At 42.0% G+C, this 21,154-nt stretch overlaps 1 protein-coding gene across 1 annotated transcript in view; it reads right to left on the bottom strand.

Annotated features, from left to right (window-relative positions):
• Positions 1–21,154, bottom strand: part of pde10a (phosphodiesterase 10A) — a 437,158-nt gene that overhangs the window by 83,440 nt on the left and 332,564 nt on the right. Inside the window, exons 14-15 of the mRNA XM_048600979.1 lie at positions 8,765–8,951; positions 4,012–4,154 (exon numbers count right to left, since the gene is read on the bottom strand). Coding sequence (XP_048456936.1) covers positions 4,012–4,154; positions 8,765–8,951 — 330 coding nt within the window. The remainder of the gene's footprint in view (positions 1–4,011; positions 4,155–8,764; positions 8,952–21,154) is intronic.

The raw sequence follows: 21,154 nt of genomic DNA, 5'->3' as shown, positions 1-21,154 counted from the left end.
CAGCAGGCCAAGCAGCATCAGAGGAGCAGGAAAGCTGACGTTTCGGGCCTAGACCCTTCTTCAGAAACTTCAGAAAATTTTTTGAAGAAGGGTCTGGGCCCGAAGGGTCTAGCCTTCCTGCTCCTCTGATGCTGCTTGGCCTGCTGTGTTCATCCAGCTCTATACCTTGCTATCTCAGCACATTCTTTGTAGTTGGACTGAACACATATTGCTGTAGGAAATATTCCTGAACACAATTTCAACCCTTAATGCTATCCAACTTCTTAAAGTATCCAATTATAACACACTATAATGCTGGCATCTTGCTATACCTTCCCTGCAGATTTCATTTCTCTACATCCTTTTCACTAATTGGTGGTCTATAGATTACACAAAGCAATGTAATTGTTGGTTTTTTTGCTCCTTAGTTTTAGCCAGATTGATTCTGTCCTTGAACCCTCCAGCGTGTCCTCTTTCTCCAGCACAGCAATGCTCTCCTTAACAAAACTGCCAACAATCCACCTTTCCTTCCTTTCTTTATTTTTCTAAACACATTGCATCAAGGAATGTTTAACATTCAGTCCTGCCCTTCGGTCAGCTTGTTTCTGTTATTGCTACATCATATCTCCACTTGGCAATCTGTGCCATTAACTCTTTGATCTTATTTGTTATATTTGGTGCATTTGCATACAGTAACGCTGACTTAGACTTCATTTCTTTCTCCCTTACTTTGACTTCCAATAATGAGTTCCTATTCTCGATGTTGATGCTATCCATCACTTCAAGGATTTTGAACACCCTGGTTGTTCCTCTCTATGATTTTCTTTTGGTTTCCACAACCCTGATAAGTTGGTTTAAAGGCCTCTTAAAAGCACTAGCAAAATGCTGCACAAGAAACTCACTCCCAATTTTTCTTGGAATGGGCTTTGGATAGAGTCAAAGTCCAATGTTTGTTTGTTTACTTGATATGATACTGTACAGAACCAAACTGCATTTGTTGATAATGTATATATACACACAAAGATTTTTTTATGAATGATGATTATCTTTGAAATTAAAAATAGTCACCCGAAACTTGTTGGTCTTCAAGAGCAAAGACTTGACTTCTTTGGTTGCAGACTGGCACATTCCAAAGTGCAGAATTACAAGCTGAGGGACGCACTAAAACTTGGAGCAGCTGCTGCCAAGGTGCACTTGGGAAAGACCATTGCTTAAGGTCTTTTGGTCAAAGTACAATGGGGGTCTGTTCAGTTATTGGAGCCCCCCTGGTGCCTCAAATATATGTAAATTGTTTGCATAAATAAGAAATGCTTTGGGTTTTGTTTGTTCTCCATATGCATGGACTGTGCAAGATTGAACTGCTCTCGTGACTATGTACGTATATTAAGATTTTTTTTAATGAATAAAGTATATTTTTGAAATAATAAAATGTTTAGCAATGAATAGACACTGGATAAGTTTGGTCTCTTTGGAGCAGAGAAGGCCAACAGGGGACCTGATTGAGGTTACAGATTGTGAGGAGCATGGACAGTGTGGATAGGAAACAACTGTTCCTGTTATTGAATGTTCAATAACGATGGAGCATAATGTTAAACTGAAAGGCAAGAGGAAGAGGAGACTCAAGGAAAAATGTTTTCACCTAGAGGGTGGTGGGAACCTGGAAAGCACTGCTTGGAAGGGTAGTTGAGGCAGAAAACTGCACTGCCTGTCAAAAGTATTTGGATGAGCACTTAAAATGTCATAACATTCAAGACTATGGGCCAAGTGCTGGAAAGTGGGACTAGTATGGATTTAGAGTAGTTTTTTTATTAGTGTGGACTCAACAGCCTGAAGGGCCTGTTCTGTACTGTATGCTTCTATGGCTCTTTGACCTTATTGAAACATACAAGATTCTGAGAAAACTTGACTGGTAAATGCTGAAAGATGGTTTCCATTTTTGTCTAGGACCAGAGGGAATAATCTCAGAATAAGGGATCACACATTTAACACATAGCTGATGAAGAATTCTTTTCTCACAGAGGGTTGTGAATCTGTGGAAGTCTTCACCTTAGAGGGCTGTTGAGGATGTGTCATTAAGTATTTTCAAGGTTGAAATAAATAAATTTTCAATCTGTATGGGAATCAAGTATTACGGGGAAAAAGCAGGAAAGTCAATATGAGGTATATCAGGTCAGCCATGATCTCACTGCAGAACAGAGCAGATTCAATGGCATGAATGACCTCCTTCTGCTCCCATGTCTTTTAGTTTTCTGGATAGGTGTTGCCAAGGGCAATGAAAGTGAAGGCCCTAACAGAATTTCCTGTAACTAAATGAGAAATCATGAGGCTTTTAGGAATTTGTGGATTTTAATGGGAAATATGTCTGTACTTTCAGTATGGTAGGTGCACCATTAACAAATTTGTTAAACAAACAAGCTAAAGTGGTATGGTCAGCAGAATGCTACATAGCCTTTTGAGGAACTGAAGGCAATCTTACTAAATGAACCAGTGTTAGAAGGCTCTGATTTTTCCAGACTTTTCGAAATGGCAATCGATGCTAGTGATTTGGGGGTGGGTGCTGTCTTGTTAGAAGATGATGAATCAGGAATAGAGAAACCAGTAGGGTATTTCTCCAAGAAACTAAACCAGTAGCAGAAAAGGTACTCTTAAACTGGCATCGACACTTTGGGATTGTTGCTAGCTCTTCAGAATGTTGAAGTCTATATCCGACATGGAAACAAGGAAATGCTAATTTAGACTGATCATAATCCACTAGCTTTCATTGAAAAGCTTAAAAATAGGAAGTTGAGACTATTCAGATGGAACCCTTTGTTGTAACCATTTAATATAAAAATTGTTCACACCGATGGAAAAGATATTGTGGATAAATTATCCTGAATATTAAATCTCAGAATAGGCTAAAATTTAAGAAATTATAAGACTATGATAGTGTGAATGAGGGTCAGTGGGGGGAGAAAGAAGAGTGAATGAATGTAGATCTTTGATTTTGTTGTTGTATATTACATATTTTCAATGAAACGGTTCTGAAATGGTGTTTCTTTTTCCTTAAGGCATGTAACTATTGTTTCCAGAGAGAAACAGAGAGAGAACTGAACACCAAGGGCAAAGCTAGCTGAAGTAGGATCAACTCAATACTGAAATTGGCAAGCAAAGACAGCCAAAACGATTTTCCAGTTTATCTCTACCTCCACCAATTTTCCTTATTCGTTCGTCTCTTTATGTGTGCACATGTGTATGCATATATAAAAGGGAGAATTTATAACAGGATCAGAGTTTTAGTTAATGGTGTTATATGCCAATGCTTTACAGTCAGAGAAATATAATCTATAACCTTGTTAAAAATACACAAACAAAAGCTCCAGAAGTAAAGTTATTTCATTTTCACGGTTATATTTTTACATTGTTAGCATTATTAATAGTATATTAATTTGGGATTGATTTAACAAATATTATTGTATCACTAAAAGTAACATGCTGGTGAAGCTTTTTGGCTTGTACTCATCAGGACAGATGCAAGAATGCCAAATTTCAAAATGTATAAAAATTTATACAGCATGACTGTTTTAGACATTATCTTGGAGAATAAACGAGCAAACATTTGTTTTTATTAATTTAAAAGAATTACAATTCCTCAATGTGTTCCTTCTTCCTGCAGAAAACAAGTCTCTGCTCATGAAAATATATGTAGCTACAAACTAAGGGAATCACTCTGAAAGCTGACTGGTTGGGTAGTTAGTGCAAGTGTTAGCATATGCAGGATTGTTCAGCAAATGGTCACAATCACAGAATCACATCCACATTAGACACTATTTTGGTTTTGCAAGCATGGACTCATTGGTTACAATTAGTACTAATCCTACTGCAAACAGTTTAAGGGATGTGTGGTTTGGTATCATCTGTCAGTTGTTGGGACAGACAACCCACGAAACCAGCATCGCACTGACACTGAAATTCAAATTACATATTTGTATAGTAGACAGGTGTTTTTTGTTCTTAGAATATATCCCTGAAGTTGAATTAAAGTTCACTTACTGTTCAATTTCTCTGCTAATAGATTTGGGCAGTACAGATTTCATGAGGCCCTGCCATTCTTCAGTCGTGCAAATACTATGATAAGCCAGCTTCTCCATTGTGACCCGATAAATGCACTCAGACTGTTGTATTCTGTGGTACATCTGTTAAATAGATGAAGAAGAAATAATCATAAACAGATATTCCATAATGGACCATTGCATCAACCAAGTCACTCAATGTAAAAAGGTGGGCTCTTGCAGTGAACTGATAGTGTCCCTACCTCTGAGCCAGGAGGCCTGGGTTAAGGTCCTATCCGCTTCTGGGTTATGTAAGAATATCTTTCTAAATGATTTGATTAGAAAATATCTACAAGATCCCTCAAGCACCTTGTGTCTTATTTTGCTAATCAATGTACCAACAAATCTAGTTAATATAATTATGAGGTTGCAGACATGCTCGCCGATCTGGTGGGTTTGGTTGCAAACATTTCGTCACCCCGCAAGGTAACATTGTCAGTGCACCTCCGGTGAAGCGCCAGTGTTCTGTCCTGCTTGTTATTGATATGCCTTAGTTTGTAGGGGTGTTTGGTGCCACTTCTGGTTGTACCACTTTGGGTTCCAAACCGGAAGTGGCACCAAACATTCCAACAAACTAAGGCAAATAAATAACAAGCAGGACAGAACACCGGCGCCTCGCCAGAGGTGCACTGATGATGTTACCTCGCAGAACGATGAAATGTTTGCAACCAAACCCACCGGCTTGGCGAGCAAGTCTACAACCTCATCCACAAACTGAGCTCGAAATCTTCTGGAAAACTTTTATATAATTATGAATACCATGGGCTGCTCTCTATAGATTAGTGAGATTTGTCTATACCTAAACCTGGCATGGTGCTACAGAGAGTGACTTAATGCTATAACTCACTAAATCTACTGACTTATACGAGACAGCATGATAGTAAATTCAGATCAGGAAAGAAATCTAACTGAACCCTTTACACTTAGGAACTAACCAGTAAATGTTTCATTGTATGGATGAGAAAATACCATATTTATATGGACTAAGTTAACTGACATTACGAGAGCTTCAAAGTTGGTGATCTTTTGCAATTCCTGCCAAAATTTTCAATAGTGGGTAAAATATGAAATGGTAAAATGGATAGAGAGGTTCACTTCAACAGAGAAACATGACAATGAAGGATGCTAGCTATGAGGATAGCTTAGAGGAGCTAAACATGTACGATGAGAACACCACTCGAGAGAGAGAGAGAATTAAACACCAGCCAACAGAGACAGTTATGCTGTGACCGAGATGGACAGTTACACGCTAACCTACAGAATGAATGACAGCAATAGGGTGCTACACACCCAACTGGGCAGGCCAGAGAGCTGCACACTGATGGAGACAGGAAGAAGGCAAGACACCAACCTGGGGGTTGAGAGAGAGTGGGAGTGAGTGAGAAAGAGAATGATGTGCACCCACTAAGAAGGAAGGGAGTAATATGCAACAACTGAGAGGGAGACAGCGTGGTACGCACTCACTGAAAGCCAGACAGCGATACATAACTACCAAGAGGTAAAGAGTGACACATACCACCTGACAGGGAGAAAGAGAGAGTGGTGCACACCTACTGACAGGGAGATATATGTTACTGAGAGAGAGTAATACACCGACTGAGAGCATGTTACAAATCAACTGAGAGCGAGAGGACACCGTGCCGTGACCCGGGGAATAGTGTGCTGCACACTCAGTAAAGTTACAGAAGATGTCATTAATAGTGATATTAGTTAGCACTTGCTCAGCAATAAACTGTTCACTGATTCTAAGTTTGCATTCTGCAAAGGCCACTCTGCTCCTGGCCTCACTATTGCCTTGGTTCGAACCCAGACAAAGAAGTGAATTCCAGAGGTGAAGCGAGAGTAGCTGCCCACTGGTTGCAGTCATACCTAGCACAAAAGAAATTGGTTCTGTGTTAAAGGTCAGTCATCTCAGCTCCAGGATATTTCAATAGCATTTTTCAGGGCAGTGTTCTAGACCTTCCCTCCATCATCAAGTCAGAAATGGGAATGTTTGCTGATGACTGCACAATGTTCAGTACAATTCACAACTCCTCAAATTCTGAAATAGTCCATGTTCAAATGCAGGAAGACCTGGACAATACCCAAGCTTGGAGTAACATTTGAACCATATAAGAGCCAAGCAAAGACCATCTCCAATAAGATACAATCTTAACATGTTGACATTTAATGGCTTTACTAACACTGAATCCCCCGCTATCAGCATCCTTGGGGTTATCATTGACCAGAAACTCAACTGGACTTGCCATATAGATACATTAACTACAACAGCAGGTCAGAAGCTAGGAATACTGCACTAAGTAACTCGCTTCTTGACTGCCCAAAGCCTGTCCACCATCTACAAAGCACACAAGAAGAATGTGATGGAATACTCCCCATTTGCCTGAACGAGCGCAGCTCCAACAACACTCAAAGCTTGACAGAAGCCAGGACAAAGTAGTCCACTTGACAGGCACCACATCCACAAGCATTCGGCCATTTCACCATTGACCCTCAGTAGCAGCAATGTGTACCATCTATAAGATACACCGCAGACGTTCACCAAAGATCCTCAGACAATGCCTTCCAACCTACAGCACTGCTGCCATCTACAAGAGCAGCAGATACATACACTACCTCTATGTTTCCCCTCTAAGTCACTCATCATCTTATATGAAACAGCTCTCCTAATTTTGGCACTAGCCCCCAGAACTAGGGAGGACTTTGCAGAGTTGACATGCTGATCTTGTTGTTGTTTCCAGTGCCATGGTCAATGCCAGATGATCCTCTGGTTATATTTCTATTTTACTGTTACAGCTGCGATTATTACACCTAAGTGGTTTGCTAGATCATTTCAGTTAGCAGTTGAGAGTCAACCACATTGCTGAGGACTTGCAGTCACATGTAAGGCAGACCAAGTAAGAATGGCAGTTTCCTGCTGTGAACGAGTCAGGTCCTTCCAGATTAATGGTCCAATGACATAATACTGCCATGCCACTGCCTCCCCTAGTGCACTGGCATTATCGCTCCACTTTTGCAAAGAGAGCCATTATCACTAGGCTAGTAATCTAGAGACCCAGGTTAATACCCTGGGGATTTGGGTTTAAATCCCATTATATCAGATGGGGTGAAATTTTAATTCAAACCCGAATTTAAGGAAGAGCTGGTCTAACGCTAATCATGAGATTATTGTCAATTGTCGTGAAACCCATCTGGCTGACTAACGTTCTTTAGGGAAGGAAAATCCACCAGCCTCATTCTGGTCTGGACTACTTGCGACTTCAGAACTGTTCTGAAGGGTCAGTGGACCCTAAATGTTAATGCTGCTTTCTCTACACAGATGCTGCCAGACCTGCTGAGTTTTTCCAGCAATTTCTGTTTTCTTTCTGATTTCCAGCACCAGCAGTTCTTCTGTATTTTTTTCCTAGGCAAGTCCAGTGTGCGCACATTTTGGTACTTCTGCAACAAGTTTAAACTTCCATGAGTTGATGTTATGACAGATTGCTCTGTCATTACTATGACTGTGGAAGACTTGGGCTATTCTGTATTTACCCTGGTTTTTCTGAGGATTTATTTTGAACTTCTCAGTTATAAAGTCAGTGTAAATAAACTCTTATGTAAATCAACTGGAATGTCAAAGCACTCCAGCAGCCCCAGTGTTCAGTTGCTGCTATGCCAATGTACCCGAAAACGTTCGGCACCCCTTCCCTAAGTAATGTTGAGCTCCCAGTTAGTGCTCATCCTCCTCCAATGATCATCCCCTGTTTTGACAATGATTACCACCCCACTTACCCCAAAGCCCAATGATATTCATATCCAGCGCTGGAAAGGTTAGCATTGTCGGGAAGTGCAGGGTGGGTCATTTGTTGGGGGAAGGAGTTTGCTGAGCATTGTTGGAGGTTGGGAGTTTCACAGCTCCATTTACAAACAGTCTGAATCAATGAAGTGAAGACAGACCTTAAGCAGCATAGGTATGCTGGAATTACACTTGATAATTTGTCACATGCCTCAATTCACCCCTGCATTCCTCCTGCAGCTGGCATTGGAACATGCAAAGGGCTCTGACAGAAAATGATAAGTGGATAGTTTAAAGTGCAGTCAGCATAAGACTCTCCCTCTTTATGCTGACTGGAGGGTCTGGGCCAATAATTGTAAGTACTAAGAAGGACAAAAACATTCAACATGTAAGGTAACATCTGTGGAGAATGGAAGATGGATAGGATAAGTTTCAGGCTGCAAATTCATTCATCAGAACTTAACAGAATATCAGAAAACCTTGAAACTCAATCTATCTTTAGTCTTTCTACAGATGACCTGCACATTATTTCTTGTATTTTCAGTTTTATTTCAGTTTTCCAAAATTTTGTCTCGTTTCATCAAACAATTTGGACTGTTGTACAAGTCGACATAATTTACATAATTTTCTATCCATTAAACTCAGGGACTGAAAGATATGAGATGTTTACATTGAAATTCTCAACCGTGAGGCTTTATGCCTGGCCCATTTACTTATAAATTAATATCTACAAGATCCAAAATAAATTGGTGGCCATGACTCAGAGTCGCTAAATTCTTTATTAATAAACTTGAACAGTTTAGTCATACAAATGAGGGGTTTATAAGGTATATGTTTCAATTAGAAAATTTAAAAGATAGATACTGGGTAAGAATCATAGCTTTCAGACATTATAGGAGATATTATTTAAATCACTTACATTTGCACAGTGTAAGGCCAAAGCACAGAAAACAGCAAACATTTTAAAGTTGTTCTCGTCTGCTTCAGTAAAGGCATTTCCATTCATTTTGTTCACCATTTGCACAACACCAATGACAACTCCTCGGCTGACGATAGGCATGCACAAGATGTTTCGTGTGGTGTACCCAGTGTACAGGTCTACTTCTCTATTGAAGAAAATAAAACATATAACTATTAGTTTAAATGTGATTGAGACTAAATCTGTGTTAATGAGGATCAATTGACATAAGGATCTGCATATTAGCGCACTCAACTTTGTGCTACCATTTCCAAGTTGACTTTTTAATCATGTCAGCAAACAATGGCCTGCATCTTCTAATCTAGATGAGAATCTCTATTTCTGACCCAGAGCAGTCACAGAGTTGCCCATTTACCTTTAGAGGAGTTTTCTGGCCAAACTTCTGAGGCAGACCTTTACCAACTGAAGCAGCTCACAGGTAGGAATGTAGTGGATTTACGTTGAAACTACACCCTCCTTTTGTGGCAATAGCTGCCATATTCCATGGTTTAAAAATCCTAAAGCCACCTTGTCATAGCCAGCCATGAATGATGGTAGACAATTAAACAACTAACAGAAGGAGAAGGCATCAGTAAAGTTTTTACTTCGGTAAGGCTAATGTTACCTTAACCTCAGCTGAGTCCTAAATGTTCTTTATCAGCCAGGACCAGGAATATTATATGAATGTAGACAATAGGAATAAGAGTAGGACAGTCAGCTCCTTAATCCTGCTCTGCCATTCAGCTGGTGGCTGAATTTCTACCAATGCAATGCCATTTTCCTGCACTATACACTTATGTCTTGATGGCTTTAATATCTCTTAATCTACCAGTCTTGATGTTAAGCCTGACTGTGAGATATGCCAATCAGACACAAGAAGTGTTATGAGACAACAAGGTGCAAAGCTGGATGAACACAGCAGGCCAGCAGCATCATAGGAGCAAAAAGGCTGACGTTTCGGGCCTAGACCCTTCATGCTGTGTTCATCCATCTCTGCACCTTGTTGTCTCACAAGAAGTGTTATAATGTCACAAGGCATCATGAAATCACAGTAAGATCTTTCTTAAATAATGTTTTCCTTGTCATAACAGTATTACAATGCTGAGGAAGTTCTCCCTCTCCCCATCATGTTGGCAAGTCCACACCTTAATTAGTAATGTCACACCCTCAAATTGCGAACATTCAGGCCAAATTTTCCTTTATTTCATTGCATAAAACACACACATTTCTACTAATATGCTAAGTTTTGCCATATTCCTTTAAAATATGTTAAAAAACTTAGTTCTTAGAATCAGCACAAAAATATCCTTGGGTGCTTCTTGGGATAAGTTTCCTGTTATTGTTTACTACCCTAAGGTTGCCAAAGAAAATATTTTACAAGTGCCTTTTTGGCCACTGGGTGATGTTTTAGAAAACGAACATGTTGCAAGTTTTTGAATGCTGTAATAAGTTATCTGTGGCATGATTACAGTAGTCTGTTACAACACAAAACATACTTTCAGTGTACAGCTTCCTTCCCTTTCTCAGCAGCCACAGACTGCAGAAGATGATACAAAAGAAGAATCCTTCTGAAGGGGCACCGACCATTCCCGATCACCAGCAGAGAGAAGTTAGTAATACCTGCACAAGGTGTTATTGAGTGGTAGCAAGTGCTAAAGTTGAAGAGACATCTCACTAGAAAGTGAAGTTTCCTATCAGCCGTACTGAGGAGAGATAATAAAGGGTTCAAACAGAAAAATCCTTGTTTCATATGAGCAGCAATGCAAAAATACCAGAAGGCTCACCAAGTAATTTCAAAATCTTGAATCTCTTCCATGATATGAGTTCTCTGCAGTCTACTCAGGAGAATGACACCTCTCAGTACTACAGCTAGGTCCTCTCAATAGCAGTCAATGCTCACAGCCTTTATAGCTTTTGTGGTAAATGGACATGCAGAAATCATGGCATTTGCAGCTTTGCTTCAAAATAGCAATGTATGCTCTGTTTCTGTAGTCTCATAGCTCTAATGGTTTTGCTGTTGTTGCAGCTTGGTGATGTTGCAGAGGGGTGACATCAGCCATGTTTAAAGGGCTATCTTTTCTCATTAGCAAGAAAATGGCACAAGACAGTCAAAGATATAAAGTTCTTCTTGATGGAAATGGAACATCTGGAGAATATGTGGTCTCTCCTTTCAGCTGGAGGCAAAATAAATGCCTTTGAAGAAATGTAAGTCTCTCCATAGATTTTTACTAAGAATTTTAAAATATGGCAGGATAGATCAGTGCAGTACAGTGTATAACACAACACTTTAATAAACTGCATGGCTGCATTGTAGGCTAAGTGGTTGAGCACATGATCTTAAACATTCCCGATCCCACAAATGCGTGTTACCTCCAGGTCATCTGCTGTTGGGAAGAAGTTTTTGTTTGTGGGTGGAATGAAAGAGCTGGTATGGTATAAAACCAGAACAGGAAATGATTAACGTTAAACTAGGTCTGAAAAACAAAATACTGCAGATATTCGAGATCTAAAATAAAAACTGAAAATGTTGGAAACAGTAGGTCTGACAACATCTGTAGAGGGAGAATGAGTTAATGTCTCAAGCTGTGACATTTCCTCAGACCAGTTTCTAATTTAGCACTCCGAAATCTTTCCTTAGGAAATGAAATCTGTGAGATAATGTCCTTGATTCATTTCCTACCTTACAATAATGGCTACAAGTCTGAAAACAAAAGAGCTTCTTTGGATGTGGAGTGCTTTGAAATATCATAGAATTGTGGAATATATACAAATGCACTTCTTTCATTCTTACAGAAAAGATTACCAGTTGTTCAGAAAGGGAATAAGCGCAACAGAGCTTTAGCTATCTGTGCTTTGAATTTTTATAAGCTCCAGTAGCGCATTGCTATCACTGCATTTCAGGCAAAGCCGGAGAGTTTAGACACATGTCCTGCTTCCAAGCCCATCCTCAAAAACACCAAGATGGTATTAAGTTGTTTGAATACAAGTAGTATATTGTTCAGATATGTACATGAAGCAAAACGTGGAGCAGGCTCTATTCCTGAAGTATTACTCCCACTTAACCGGGAATGTATAATTTATTAAAATTTTTTTTTTGTAACATTTTCACTTCAAAGAATAATGGACCATACCAAGAGAAATACTAATCTAAGATTATAAACCTAAATGGAACTTCAGGCAGCATCAAACTGTAACTGAAAAGCTTGGCTGAGTGAGGTCTTCTAAAATCAGCTCCCAATTATCTGCTATCTTCTAAGGCTCATCTGCCAGTAACTGACACACGATTTCTTTTAACAATTCCAGCTACTGAAGGAATAAAACAAAAATAGCACCATACTCCTCATTAAGTGCTTAACCAGTTTAGGGGAAAACACAAGAATGAAGGAAACTCCAACCCAGAACTCCTTTATGAATTCATTGTGAACACCACAGCAAAGGGATCTACAAAAAGTAAAATCATTCAAATGTTAGAAATCTGAAATAAAAAAAGCTGGAAATACTCAGTAGGTTCGGAGCATCTGTAGAGACAGAAAGAGAAATAATGTTTTAGGTCAATGACCTTTCATCAATTTAGTGTGGACGGTAGACAGAAAACAAACAACAGGGTCTATGACAGGCTGAAAGACTACTGACATTAAATTACACAAGAGTTTGTGGGAATTAGGAATGGTAATAGGACAATTAAGGTATAATAGATGCGCAGAGGAGAATGGCAGAATAATGAACAATTGCATTCCAAAGACAGCGTGTAAAGGAAAAACAAGATTATGAATTAAACATGCAAAGAAATGATCTGTGCATTCCCAACAACCTATTTGCATAAACACAATTTCATGTACATGAGCAAATGACCTGCATGAAATCAAGCAAACCCCGTTTCTATAACTTGCCAACTCAGAATCTTGTCTCATATTATGTTCTTTCTCTCAGCACTTGAACTCCTTCTAACAGTGTAATGGTAGTCATGGCAACTGGCTGTCCTGAGAATCAATAGAAAATGAACTCGCATGCTAAAGGCAGTGGGAATTCTGTCACTAATGATATGGCTTGAGGGTGATACCTTAGTCAGTCAGTCAAATGAGTCAGTGTGAAACAAAACCAGAAATTGCTGGAGAAACTCAGTGTGGAACCTAACAAACAGTTCACCTATAAAATACTACTGTCGATAGGGTAGTTAAACAGTTATCAGAATTTCGGTTTCCTGAGGCTCCTATTATAAGTCTCAGAAACCTCCGTCATATAAGTTTGAAGACGACGATCCGAAACTGTGCATGCGGGTGTTGTGATTCACCTAGTGGTGGCATTGGCATTAAATATAGCTGCAAAGAAATGGAAATAAAATGGAGGGCAGAGATTAATGTGCAAAGTTGTTGAACTCAATGCTGAGTCCAGAGTTAGCAGCCGTTGCTTAGGGAACAAGATCAGGAATCACAGTGCTGGGACCTGCCGTTCAAGTATCACCACCCAAATGGCATCTTCTCCTGGGTCCATAGCCATTGAATGGCCAGTGGCCTCAGACTGGTGGTGGACTCTGGGCAGCAGACCCATCCCATCATGACCAGTTTCTATAGCTTCATGAACCCTGTCGGTTCAGCGACATTTAGCATCCTAACCCATGGAGACACTTTCAACTTGGAGTACTTCACCTACAGGCCTGATCCCTCAGGAGGTCCTACACTGGCTCCGGAAGACCGAAGGGTTAGTGATTAAGAAACACAAATTTCTCGAGAACAGAATCCAGAGAGACAGTTGGAGACCACTTCAAGAAATTGCACCAAGTATGTATATGCGTGTGTTTCCACATCAAACAGCCTCTGTCAGTCTGTGAATGTGTCTGCAGCAAGTAGTCCATGTACATCTATGTCTGTTTGACTCACTCCCAGTCTCACAGTCTGTGTATACACATATACATATGGACTCAGTCTCATGTTACACTACTGATAAGGAGGAAATCAATTTTGAAAAAGCTTCTTAATTTATATTAGTTTGAAATAGTGTGCAGGTGGCCAGTTTAAATTAAACAGTAAATTTGAAATGAATCAGATAATTGAACTGGAAATATCGTTGCTGAGAGCATTCCACATATTCACACATTTATGGCAAAAGTATTTGGCTTTAGTAGTCGCAGCAAAAGATGAAGAAATAAATAGTTGGAGATAGCAAGAACTGCAGATGCTGGAGTCAGAGACAACATTGCGTGGAACTGGAGGAACACAGCAGGTCAGGCAACATCAGAAGAGTAGGAAATTCGATGTTTCGGGTCAGGACCCTTCTTTGGAACTCATAATAAATAAATAGTAATGTTCCATTATCTATGTGTAGCTTGTCAGACACAAATAAAATTGGAACAATGCCAAAACCAGTGGAATAAATCATAGGAAGCTGTGCAGAGGGAAATAAGAAATCTAACAAGTTACAGGACATAGTCCCATATGTACTCTGTCAAATTTGAGTGAAGATATTTTAATTGCCCATGGAGGAGAATGCGGTCCAAAAGCAGCACATGAAGTCCTTTAACAGGCAGGTGCCTGTGCTGCAGGGAGAATGCAGTCAAGAGTGAATGTGGAGTACGTCCCTCAAAATGTAAGCTGGCTATCAAAACATACAGTCACTCAGACTTGGGCTCTTGCTCCAAAACAAGAGGAATTCAAGTGCTAGAACTCTGTCCCAGACTGGAGCACCCCGCTGCATGCTTGTGAGCACATTGAGGCATAAGGTAACCCCTCAACGATGGCAGGAAAAAGTTTGAGAAGATTTGTAGCTCATGATGAGGCTGTAGACATGCTCGCCGAGCAAGTGGGTTTCAAACGTTTCGTCACCCTGTTAGGTAACATTGTCAGCTTTCATCAACTTTACTAACACCTTCCACCCCAACCTCAAGTTCACCTGGACCATCTCTGATATCTCTCCTTCCTGGGCCTCTCTGTCTCCATCTCTGGTGACCACCTCGAAACTGATATCTATTTCAAGCCCACTGACTCTCACAGTGACCTAGACTACACCTCCGCTCACCCACCTTCCTGCAAGAATGCGATCCCCCACTCCCCAATTCCTCTGCCTCTGCCGCATCTGCTCCCAAGATGAGGCATTCCACTCCCGAACATCCCAGATGTCTTCTTATTTCAAGGACTGCAACTTCCCCCCCTCAGTGGTCGAAAACACCCTCAATCGCATCTCTTGCATTTCCTGCACCTCAGCCCTCACACCCCCGCCCCGCAATAAAAACAAAGAGAGAATTCCCCTTGTCCTCACATGTCACCCCATTAACCTCCGGATTCAATGCATCATTCTCCGCCACCTGCAATCTGACCCCACTACGAAGGATATATTTCCCTCCCCACCCTTATCTGCCCCGCGGAGGGACCGCTCTCTCCGCAACTCCCTCATCCGCTCCACACTCCCCACTAGCCCCACCACCCCAGGCACCTTTCCCTGCAACCGCAGGAGGTGCTACACATGCCCCGACACCTCCCCCCTCACCTCCATCACAGGCCCCAAAAAAACCTTCCACATCAAACAGATGTTCATCTGCACATCCGTTAACATGGTCTATTGTATCCGCTGTTCCCGATGTGGCCTCCTCTACATTGGTGAGACAAAGTGGAGGCTCGGAGACCGCTTTGTAGAGCACCTACGCTTGGTTCACGACAAACAACAACACCACCCAGTCGCAAACCACTTCAACTCCCCCTTCCGCTCCACATGTCCATCTTGGGCCTCCTCCAGTGTCACAGTGATGCCACCCGGAAACTGGAGGAACAGCACCTTATATTCCGCCTTTGAAGCCTACAACCCAATGGTCTCAATGTGGCCTTTATCAGCTTCAAATCTGCCCACCCCCAACCTCATCCCAAGACCAGTCCCCCCTTTCATCCCCGACTCATTGACCTGTCCAAATTCTCTCCCACCTATCCGCTCCTCCCACCTCACTGACCAATCCCCACCACTACCTACCTACACTCACCTTTACTAGCTTCATCCCCGCCTCCTTGACCTGTCCGTCTTCTCTCCCACCTATCCGCTCCACTATCACCGCCCCCCCTCTCTATTTATTTCAGAGCCCCCTTCCCCTCCCCCGTTTCTGAACAAGGGTCCCAACCCAAAACATCAGCTTTCCTGCTCCTCTGGTGCTGCCTGGACTGCTGTGTTCCTCCAGCTCCGTTCCTCCAGCTCCACACTGTGTTAACATTGTCAGTGCACCTCCAGTGAAGCGTCCGTATTCCATCCTGCCTGTCATTTATATGCCTTGGTTTGCTGGGGTGATTGGTATTACTTCCGGTTTTGTTTCTCAGAGGGCAAGGAACTTTATATTACTCATCATTTAGTCTCAATTTCTTCAGGCTTTTCCTGTAAAAACCAGATGGAGTCATAGAGACAGAGTACAGAAATACAGCCTTCGGATCAACTCGTCCATGCCGACCAAATATTCTCAATAAATCTAGTCCAGATTTGGACCATATCATTCTAAATGCTTCCTATTCATATACCCATCCAGATGCCTTTTAAATGTTGTAATTGTACCAGTCTCCACCACTTCCTCTTGCAGCTCATTCCCATGCACGACCCTCTGAGTGAAAAAGTTGCCCCTTAGATTCCTTTTAAATCTTTCCCCTCTCACCTTAAACCAATTCCATCAAGTTCTGGACTCCACAACCCCGGGGAAAAGATCTTTTCCATTTACCCTATCCATGTCCCTCATGATTTTATAAACATCTGTAAGGTCACCCCTCAGACTCCAATACTCCAGGGAAAATAGCCCCAGTCTATTCAGCCTCTCCCTATAGCCCTAACCTTTCAATCCTGGCAACATCCTTCTAAATGTTTTCTGAACCCTTTCAAGTTTAACAACATCCTTCCAACTGCACGCAATATTCCAAAAGTGGCTGAACCAATGTCCTGTACAGCCGCAACATGACCTCCCAACTCTTATGCTCAATGCACTGACCAATAAAGGCAAGCATACAAAATGTCTTCTTCACTATCCCGTCTACCTGTGACTCCACTTTCAAGGAAAAATGAACATGCACTCCAAGGTCTTTTTGATCAGCAACACTCCCCAGGTCCTTCCCATTAAGTGGTTAAGTCCTGCCCTGATTTGCCTTTCCAAAATACAGCACCTCACATTTATCTAAATTAAACTCCATCTGCTACTCCTCAGCCCATTGGCCTATCTAATCAAGATCCTGTTGAACTCAAGAGGTAACCTTCTTCGCTATCCAATACACCTCCAATTTTGGTGTCATCTGCAAACTTACTAACCATAGCTCCTATGTTCACATCCAAATCATTTATATAAATGATGAAAAGCAATGGACCCAGCACTGATCCTTGTGGCACGCTGCTGGTCACAGGCCTCCAGTCTCAAAAGCACCCCTCTGTCTTCTACTTTCTACCTTCCTACCCTCTATATCCATAGAGCTAATTCTCCATGTATTCCATGTGATCTAACCTTGCTAACCAGTCTACCATAGGGAACCTTGTCAAATGCTTTACTGAAGTCCATATAGATCACGTCCACCGCTCTGCCCTCATCAATGTTCTTTGTTACTTCTTCAAAAAACTCACACCCAAAGCAATGTTGACTATCCCTAATCAGTCCTTGCCTTTCCAAATACATCTAAATTCTGTCCCTCAGGATCCCCTCCAACAACTTGCACATCACGGATGTCAGGCTCACCGGTCTATAGTTCTCTGGCTTTTCTTTAGTTTCCTGTAGTAGGAGAGACTTGGACCTGAGGGATGAGCCTCAGAGTGAAGGAATAATCCTTTAGAACTGAAAGGAGGAGGAATTTCTTCAGCCAGAGGGTGGTAAATCTGTGGAACACATTGCTGCAGAAGGCTGTGGAGGCCAAGTATTTGTGTCTTCTTGATTAGTAACAGGCTCAAGGATTATGGGGAGAAGGCAGGAGAAAGGGTTGAGAAACATATCAGCCATGATTGAATGGCAGAGCAGACTCAATGGGCGGAATGAGCTAATTCTACTCCTTGATCTTACAGTCTTATAGATTGTACACATTTGGTTCCATGATATGTTTGTATGCTTGGTTGTGCATCTCTATTAAATATAAATATAAAGTCATGTTGCAGCTGTACAAAACTCTGGTGCGGCTGCACTTGGAGTATTGCGTACTGTTCTGGTCACCGCATTATAGGAAGGATGTGGAAGCATTGGAAAGGGTGCAGAGGAGATTTACCAGGATGTTGCCTGGTATGGAGGGAAGGTCTTATGAGGAAAGGCTGAGGGACTTGAGGCTGTTTTCGTTAGAGAGAAGAAGGTTAAGAGGTGACTTAATAGAGACATACAAGATGATCAGAGGATTAGATAGGGTGGACAGTGGAAGCCTTTTTCCTCGGATGGTAGTGGCTAGCACGAGGGGACATAGCTTTAAATTGAGGGGTGATAGATATAGGACAGATGTCAGAAGTAGGTTCTTTACTCAGAGAGTAGTAAGGGCGTGAAATGCCCTGCCTGCAAAAGTAGTGGACTCGCCAACTTTAAGGGCATTTAAATGGTCATTGGATAAACATATGGATGATAATGGAATAGTTTAGGTTAGATGGGCTTCAGATTGGTTTCACAGGTCGGCGCAACATCGAGGGCCGAAGGGCCTGTACTGCGCTGTAATGTTCTATGTTCTATGTTCTTAACTAGTGGCACAACATTAGCCAACCTCAAGTCTTCCGGCACCTGATCTTTAAGGGGCCCTATTCCCTCCCTGGTATCTTTTTATTTTTCTGTTCATTTGGATTGTGGACTGAAATGAGAAAAGAAGTGTTTGAAAACCAAAAATTGTTGAAGACTGCTGCATGTTTTGAAAGCAAATTACCGCTGCTCATTGTAAATGCTGTTTACACAATTGCTGGGTCAAGCAGTAGTTAATGGCTTACAGATGAGGTGAAGTCAAGGGCTGCGCACAAAGGAAGATTCAACCAGCAACAAGTCACTGATAGGCGTGTCAACTAGTTATTGATGACAAAGGCTTCTGCCTGCTAACAATTCTGTGATTGGCTTGCAGATAGCTGAACAGCTTGGGGCCGTTAACAAGATAGTGCGAAACCATCAGTTCCACTGGTTCGGAAGTCTGTAAAAGAACACTTTAAGCCTGAACAAAATTAGTTTATTCTTCCTTGAGCAGTTACTGAAGGAAATAAGAAAGTCAGAGACAAAATAAATGTGTGAACCGGTCTGCTATGACTCTTGCAAACGAATGAAAGACTTTGGAAAATGAAGATTGAGAGCGGTGTTATGATCAGCATAGTAATCATCTCAGCAGACCTTGTGAACAGGGAGTACTGCTTTCGCTGTCTTTCCATTTGCCCAGAACATCCATGTTTCATGCCCTGTCTGTGTCTGTAAGGTGCAGTTCATTCCTTCCTTCATTCATTCATTCATTCATTCATTCATTTTTGTGGGATGTGGGCTTCACTGGCTGGCCAGCATTTATTGCCCATCCCTTGTTACCCTTGAAGTTGGTGGCGAGCTACTTCTTGAATCACTGCAGTCCACCTGCTGTGGGTTGACCCACAATGCCATTAGGGAGGGAATTCCAGGATTTTGACCCAGCAACAGTGAAAAAAATGACAAAATATTTCCAAACCAGGATGCTGAGTCGCTTGGATGGGAACGTGTAGGTGGCGGTGCTCCCACATATCTGCTGCCCTTGTTCTTAGATGGAAGCGGTTGTAGATTTGGAAGGTCCTGTCTGAGGATCTTTGGTGAATTTTTGCAGTGCACCTTGTAGATATTACATACAGTTGGTACTGAGCGCTGGTGGTAGTGGAGTGGACCCTTGTGGACGTAGCGCCAATTAAGTGGGCTGCTTTGTCTTGGATGGTGTCGAGCTTCTGGAGTGTTGTTGGAGCTGCATCCATTCAGGAAAGTGGGGAGCATTCCATCACACATCTGATTTGACCCTTGTTGATGATGGACAAGCACTGGGGAGTCATATGAGCCACTCACTACGGTATTCCTAGCCTTCGAATTGCTCTTGTAGTAGCCATTGTATTTACGTGGTGAGCCTAGTGGAGTTTCTGATCAATGATAATCCCCAGGATGTTGATAATGGGGGGGATTCAGTGATAGTAATACCATTAAATATCAAGGGGTGGGGTTAGAATGTCTCTTATTGGTGACGGTCATAGCTTGGCATGTGTGTGGCGGGAATGTTACTTGCCACTTGTCAGCCCAAGCCTTGATATTGTCCAGATCTTGTTGCATTTGAACATGGACTGCTTCAGTATCTGAGGAGTCTTGAATGGTGCTGAAAATTGTGCACTGATCAGTGAACATCCCCACTTTTGACCACTGATGAAGCAGCTGAAGATAGTTGGGCCTAGGACACTACCCTGAGGAACTCCTGCAGAGACGTCATGGAGTTGAGATGACTGACCTCCAACAACTATGACCATCTTCCTATGTGCCAAGTATGACTCCAACCAGCTTAGAGTTTGCCCCAATACCCACCTGATTACAATTTTGATAGGGCTCTTTGATGCCACACTTGGTTGAATGCAGCCTTGATGTCAAGGGCTGTCTGCTGTCACCTTACCTCTAGAATTCAGCACTTTTGGCTATGTTTAAAACAGGGTTGTAATGAGGTCAGGAGCCAAGTGGCCGTGGCAGAACCCAAACTGTGTGTCCCTGAGCAGGTTATTGCTGATCAAGTGCTGCTTGAGTGCACTATTGATGACACCTTCCGTCACTTTACTGATGATCGAAAGAAGACTGATGGGGTGGTAATTGACTGGGTGGTTTCGTCCTGCTTTTTATTTACAGGACATACCTGAACAATTGTCCACACTGTCAGATAGATGCCAGGCTAGGGGAGCAGCAAGTTCTGGAGCACACTTCTTCAGCACAATTGCCTGAATGTTGTCAGGGCCCATAGCTTTTGCAGCATCCAGTGTCTCCAACTGCTTCTTGATATCACATGGAGTGAACCAAATTGACTGAAGACTGGTATCTATAATGCCAGGGACCAATGGAAATAGCGAGATGGATCGTCCACTCAGCACTTCTGGCTGAAGATTGCTGCGAATGCTTCAGCCTTATCTTTTGCACGGATGTGCCAAGCTCTTCCATCATTGAGGGTGGGGATATTTGTAATGCCACCTCCTCCATTGAGTTGTTTAATTGTTCACCACCATTCATGAGTGGATGTGGCAGGACTGCAGAGTTTAGATCTGATATTTTGGTTTGGACTTGCTTAGCTCTATTTATCACTTGCTGCTTATGCTGTTTTGGCAATGCAAGTAGTCCTGATTGGTGACATCACCAGGTTGACACCTCATTTTTCAGGTATGCCTGGTGCAGCTGCTGGCATGCTCTCCTGCACTTTCCTTTGAAACAGG

This window comes from Rhincodon typus, chromosome 9 (assembly GCF_021869965.1).
Source record: "Rhincodon typus isolate 14 chromosome 9, sRhiTyp1.1, whole genome shotgun sequence".
NCBI lineage: Eukaryota > Metazoa > Chordata > Chondrichthyes > Orectolobiformes > Rhincodontidae > Rhincodon > Rhincodon typus.
This window is presented reverse-complemented; position numbering and strand designations above follow the sequence as displayed.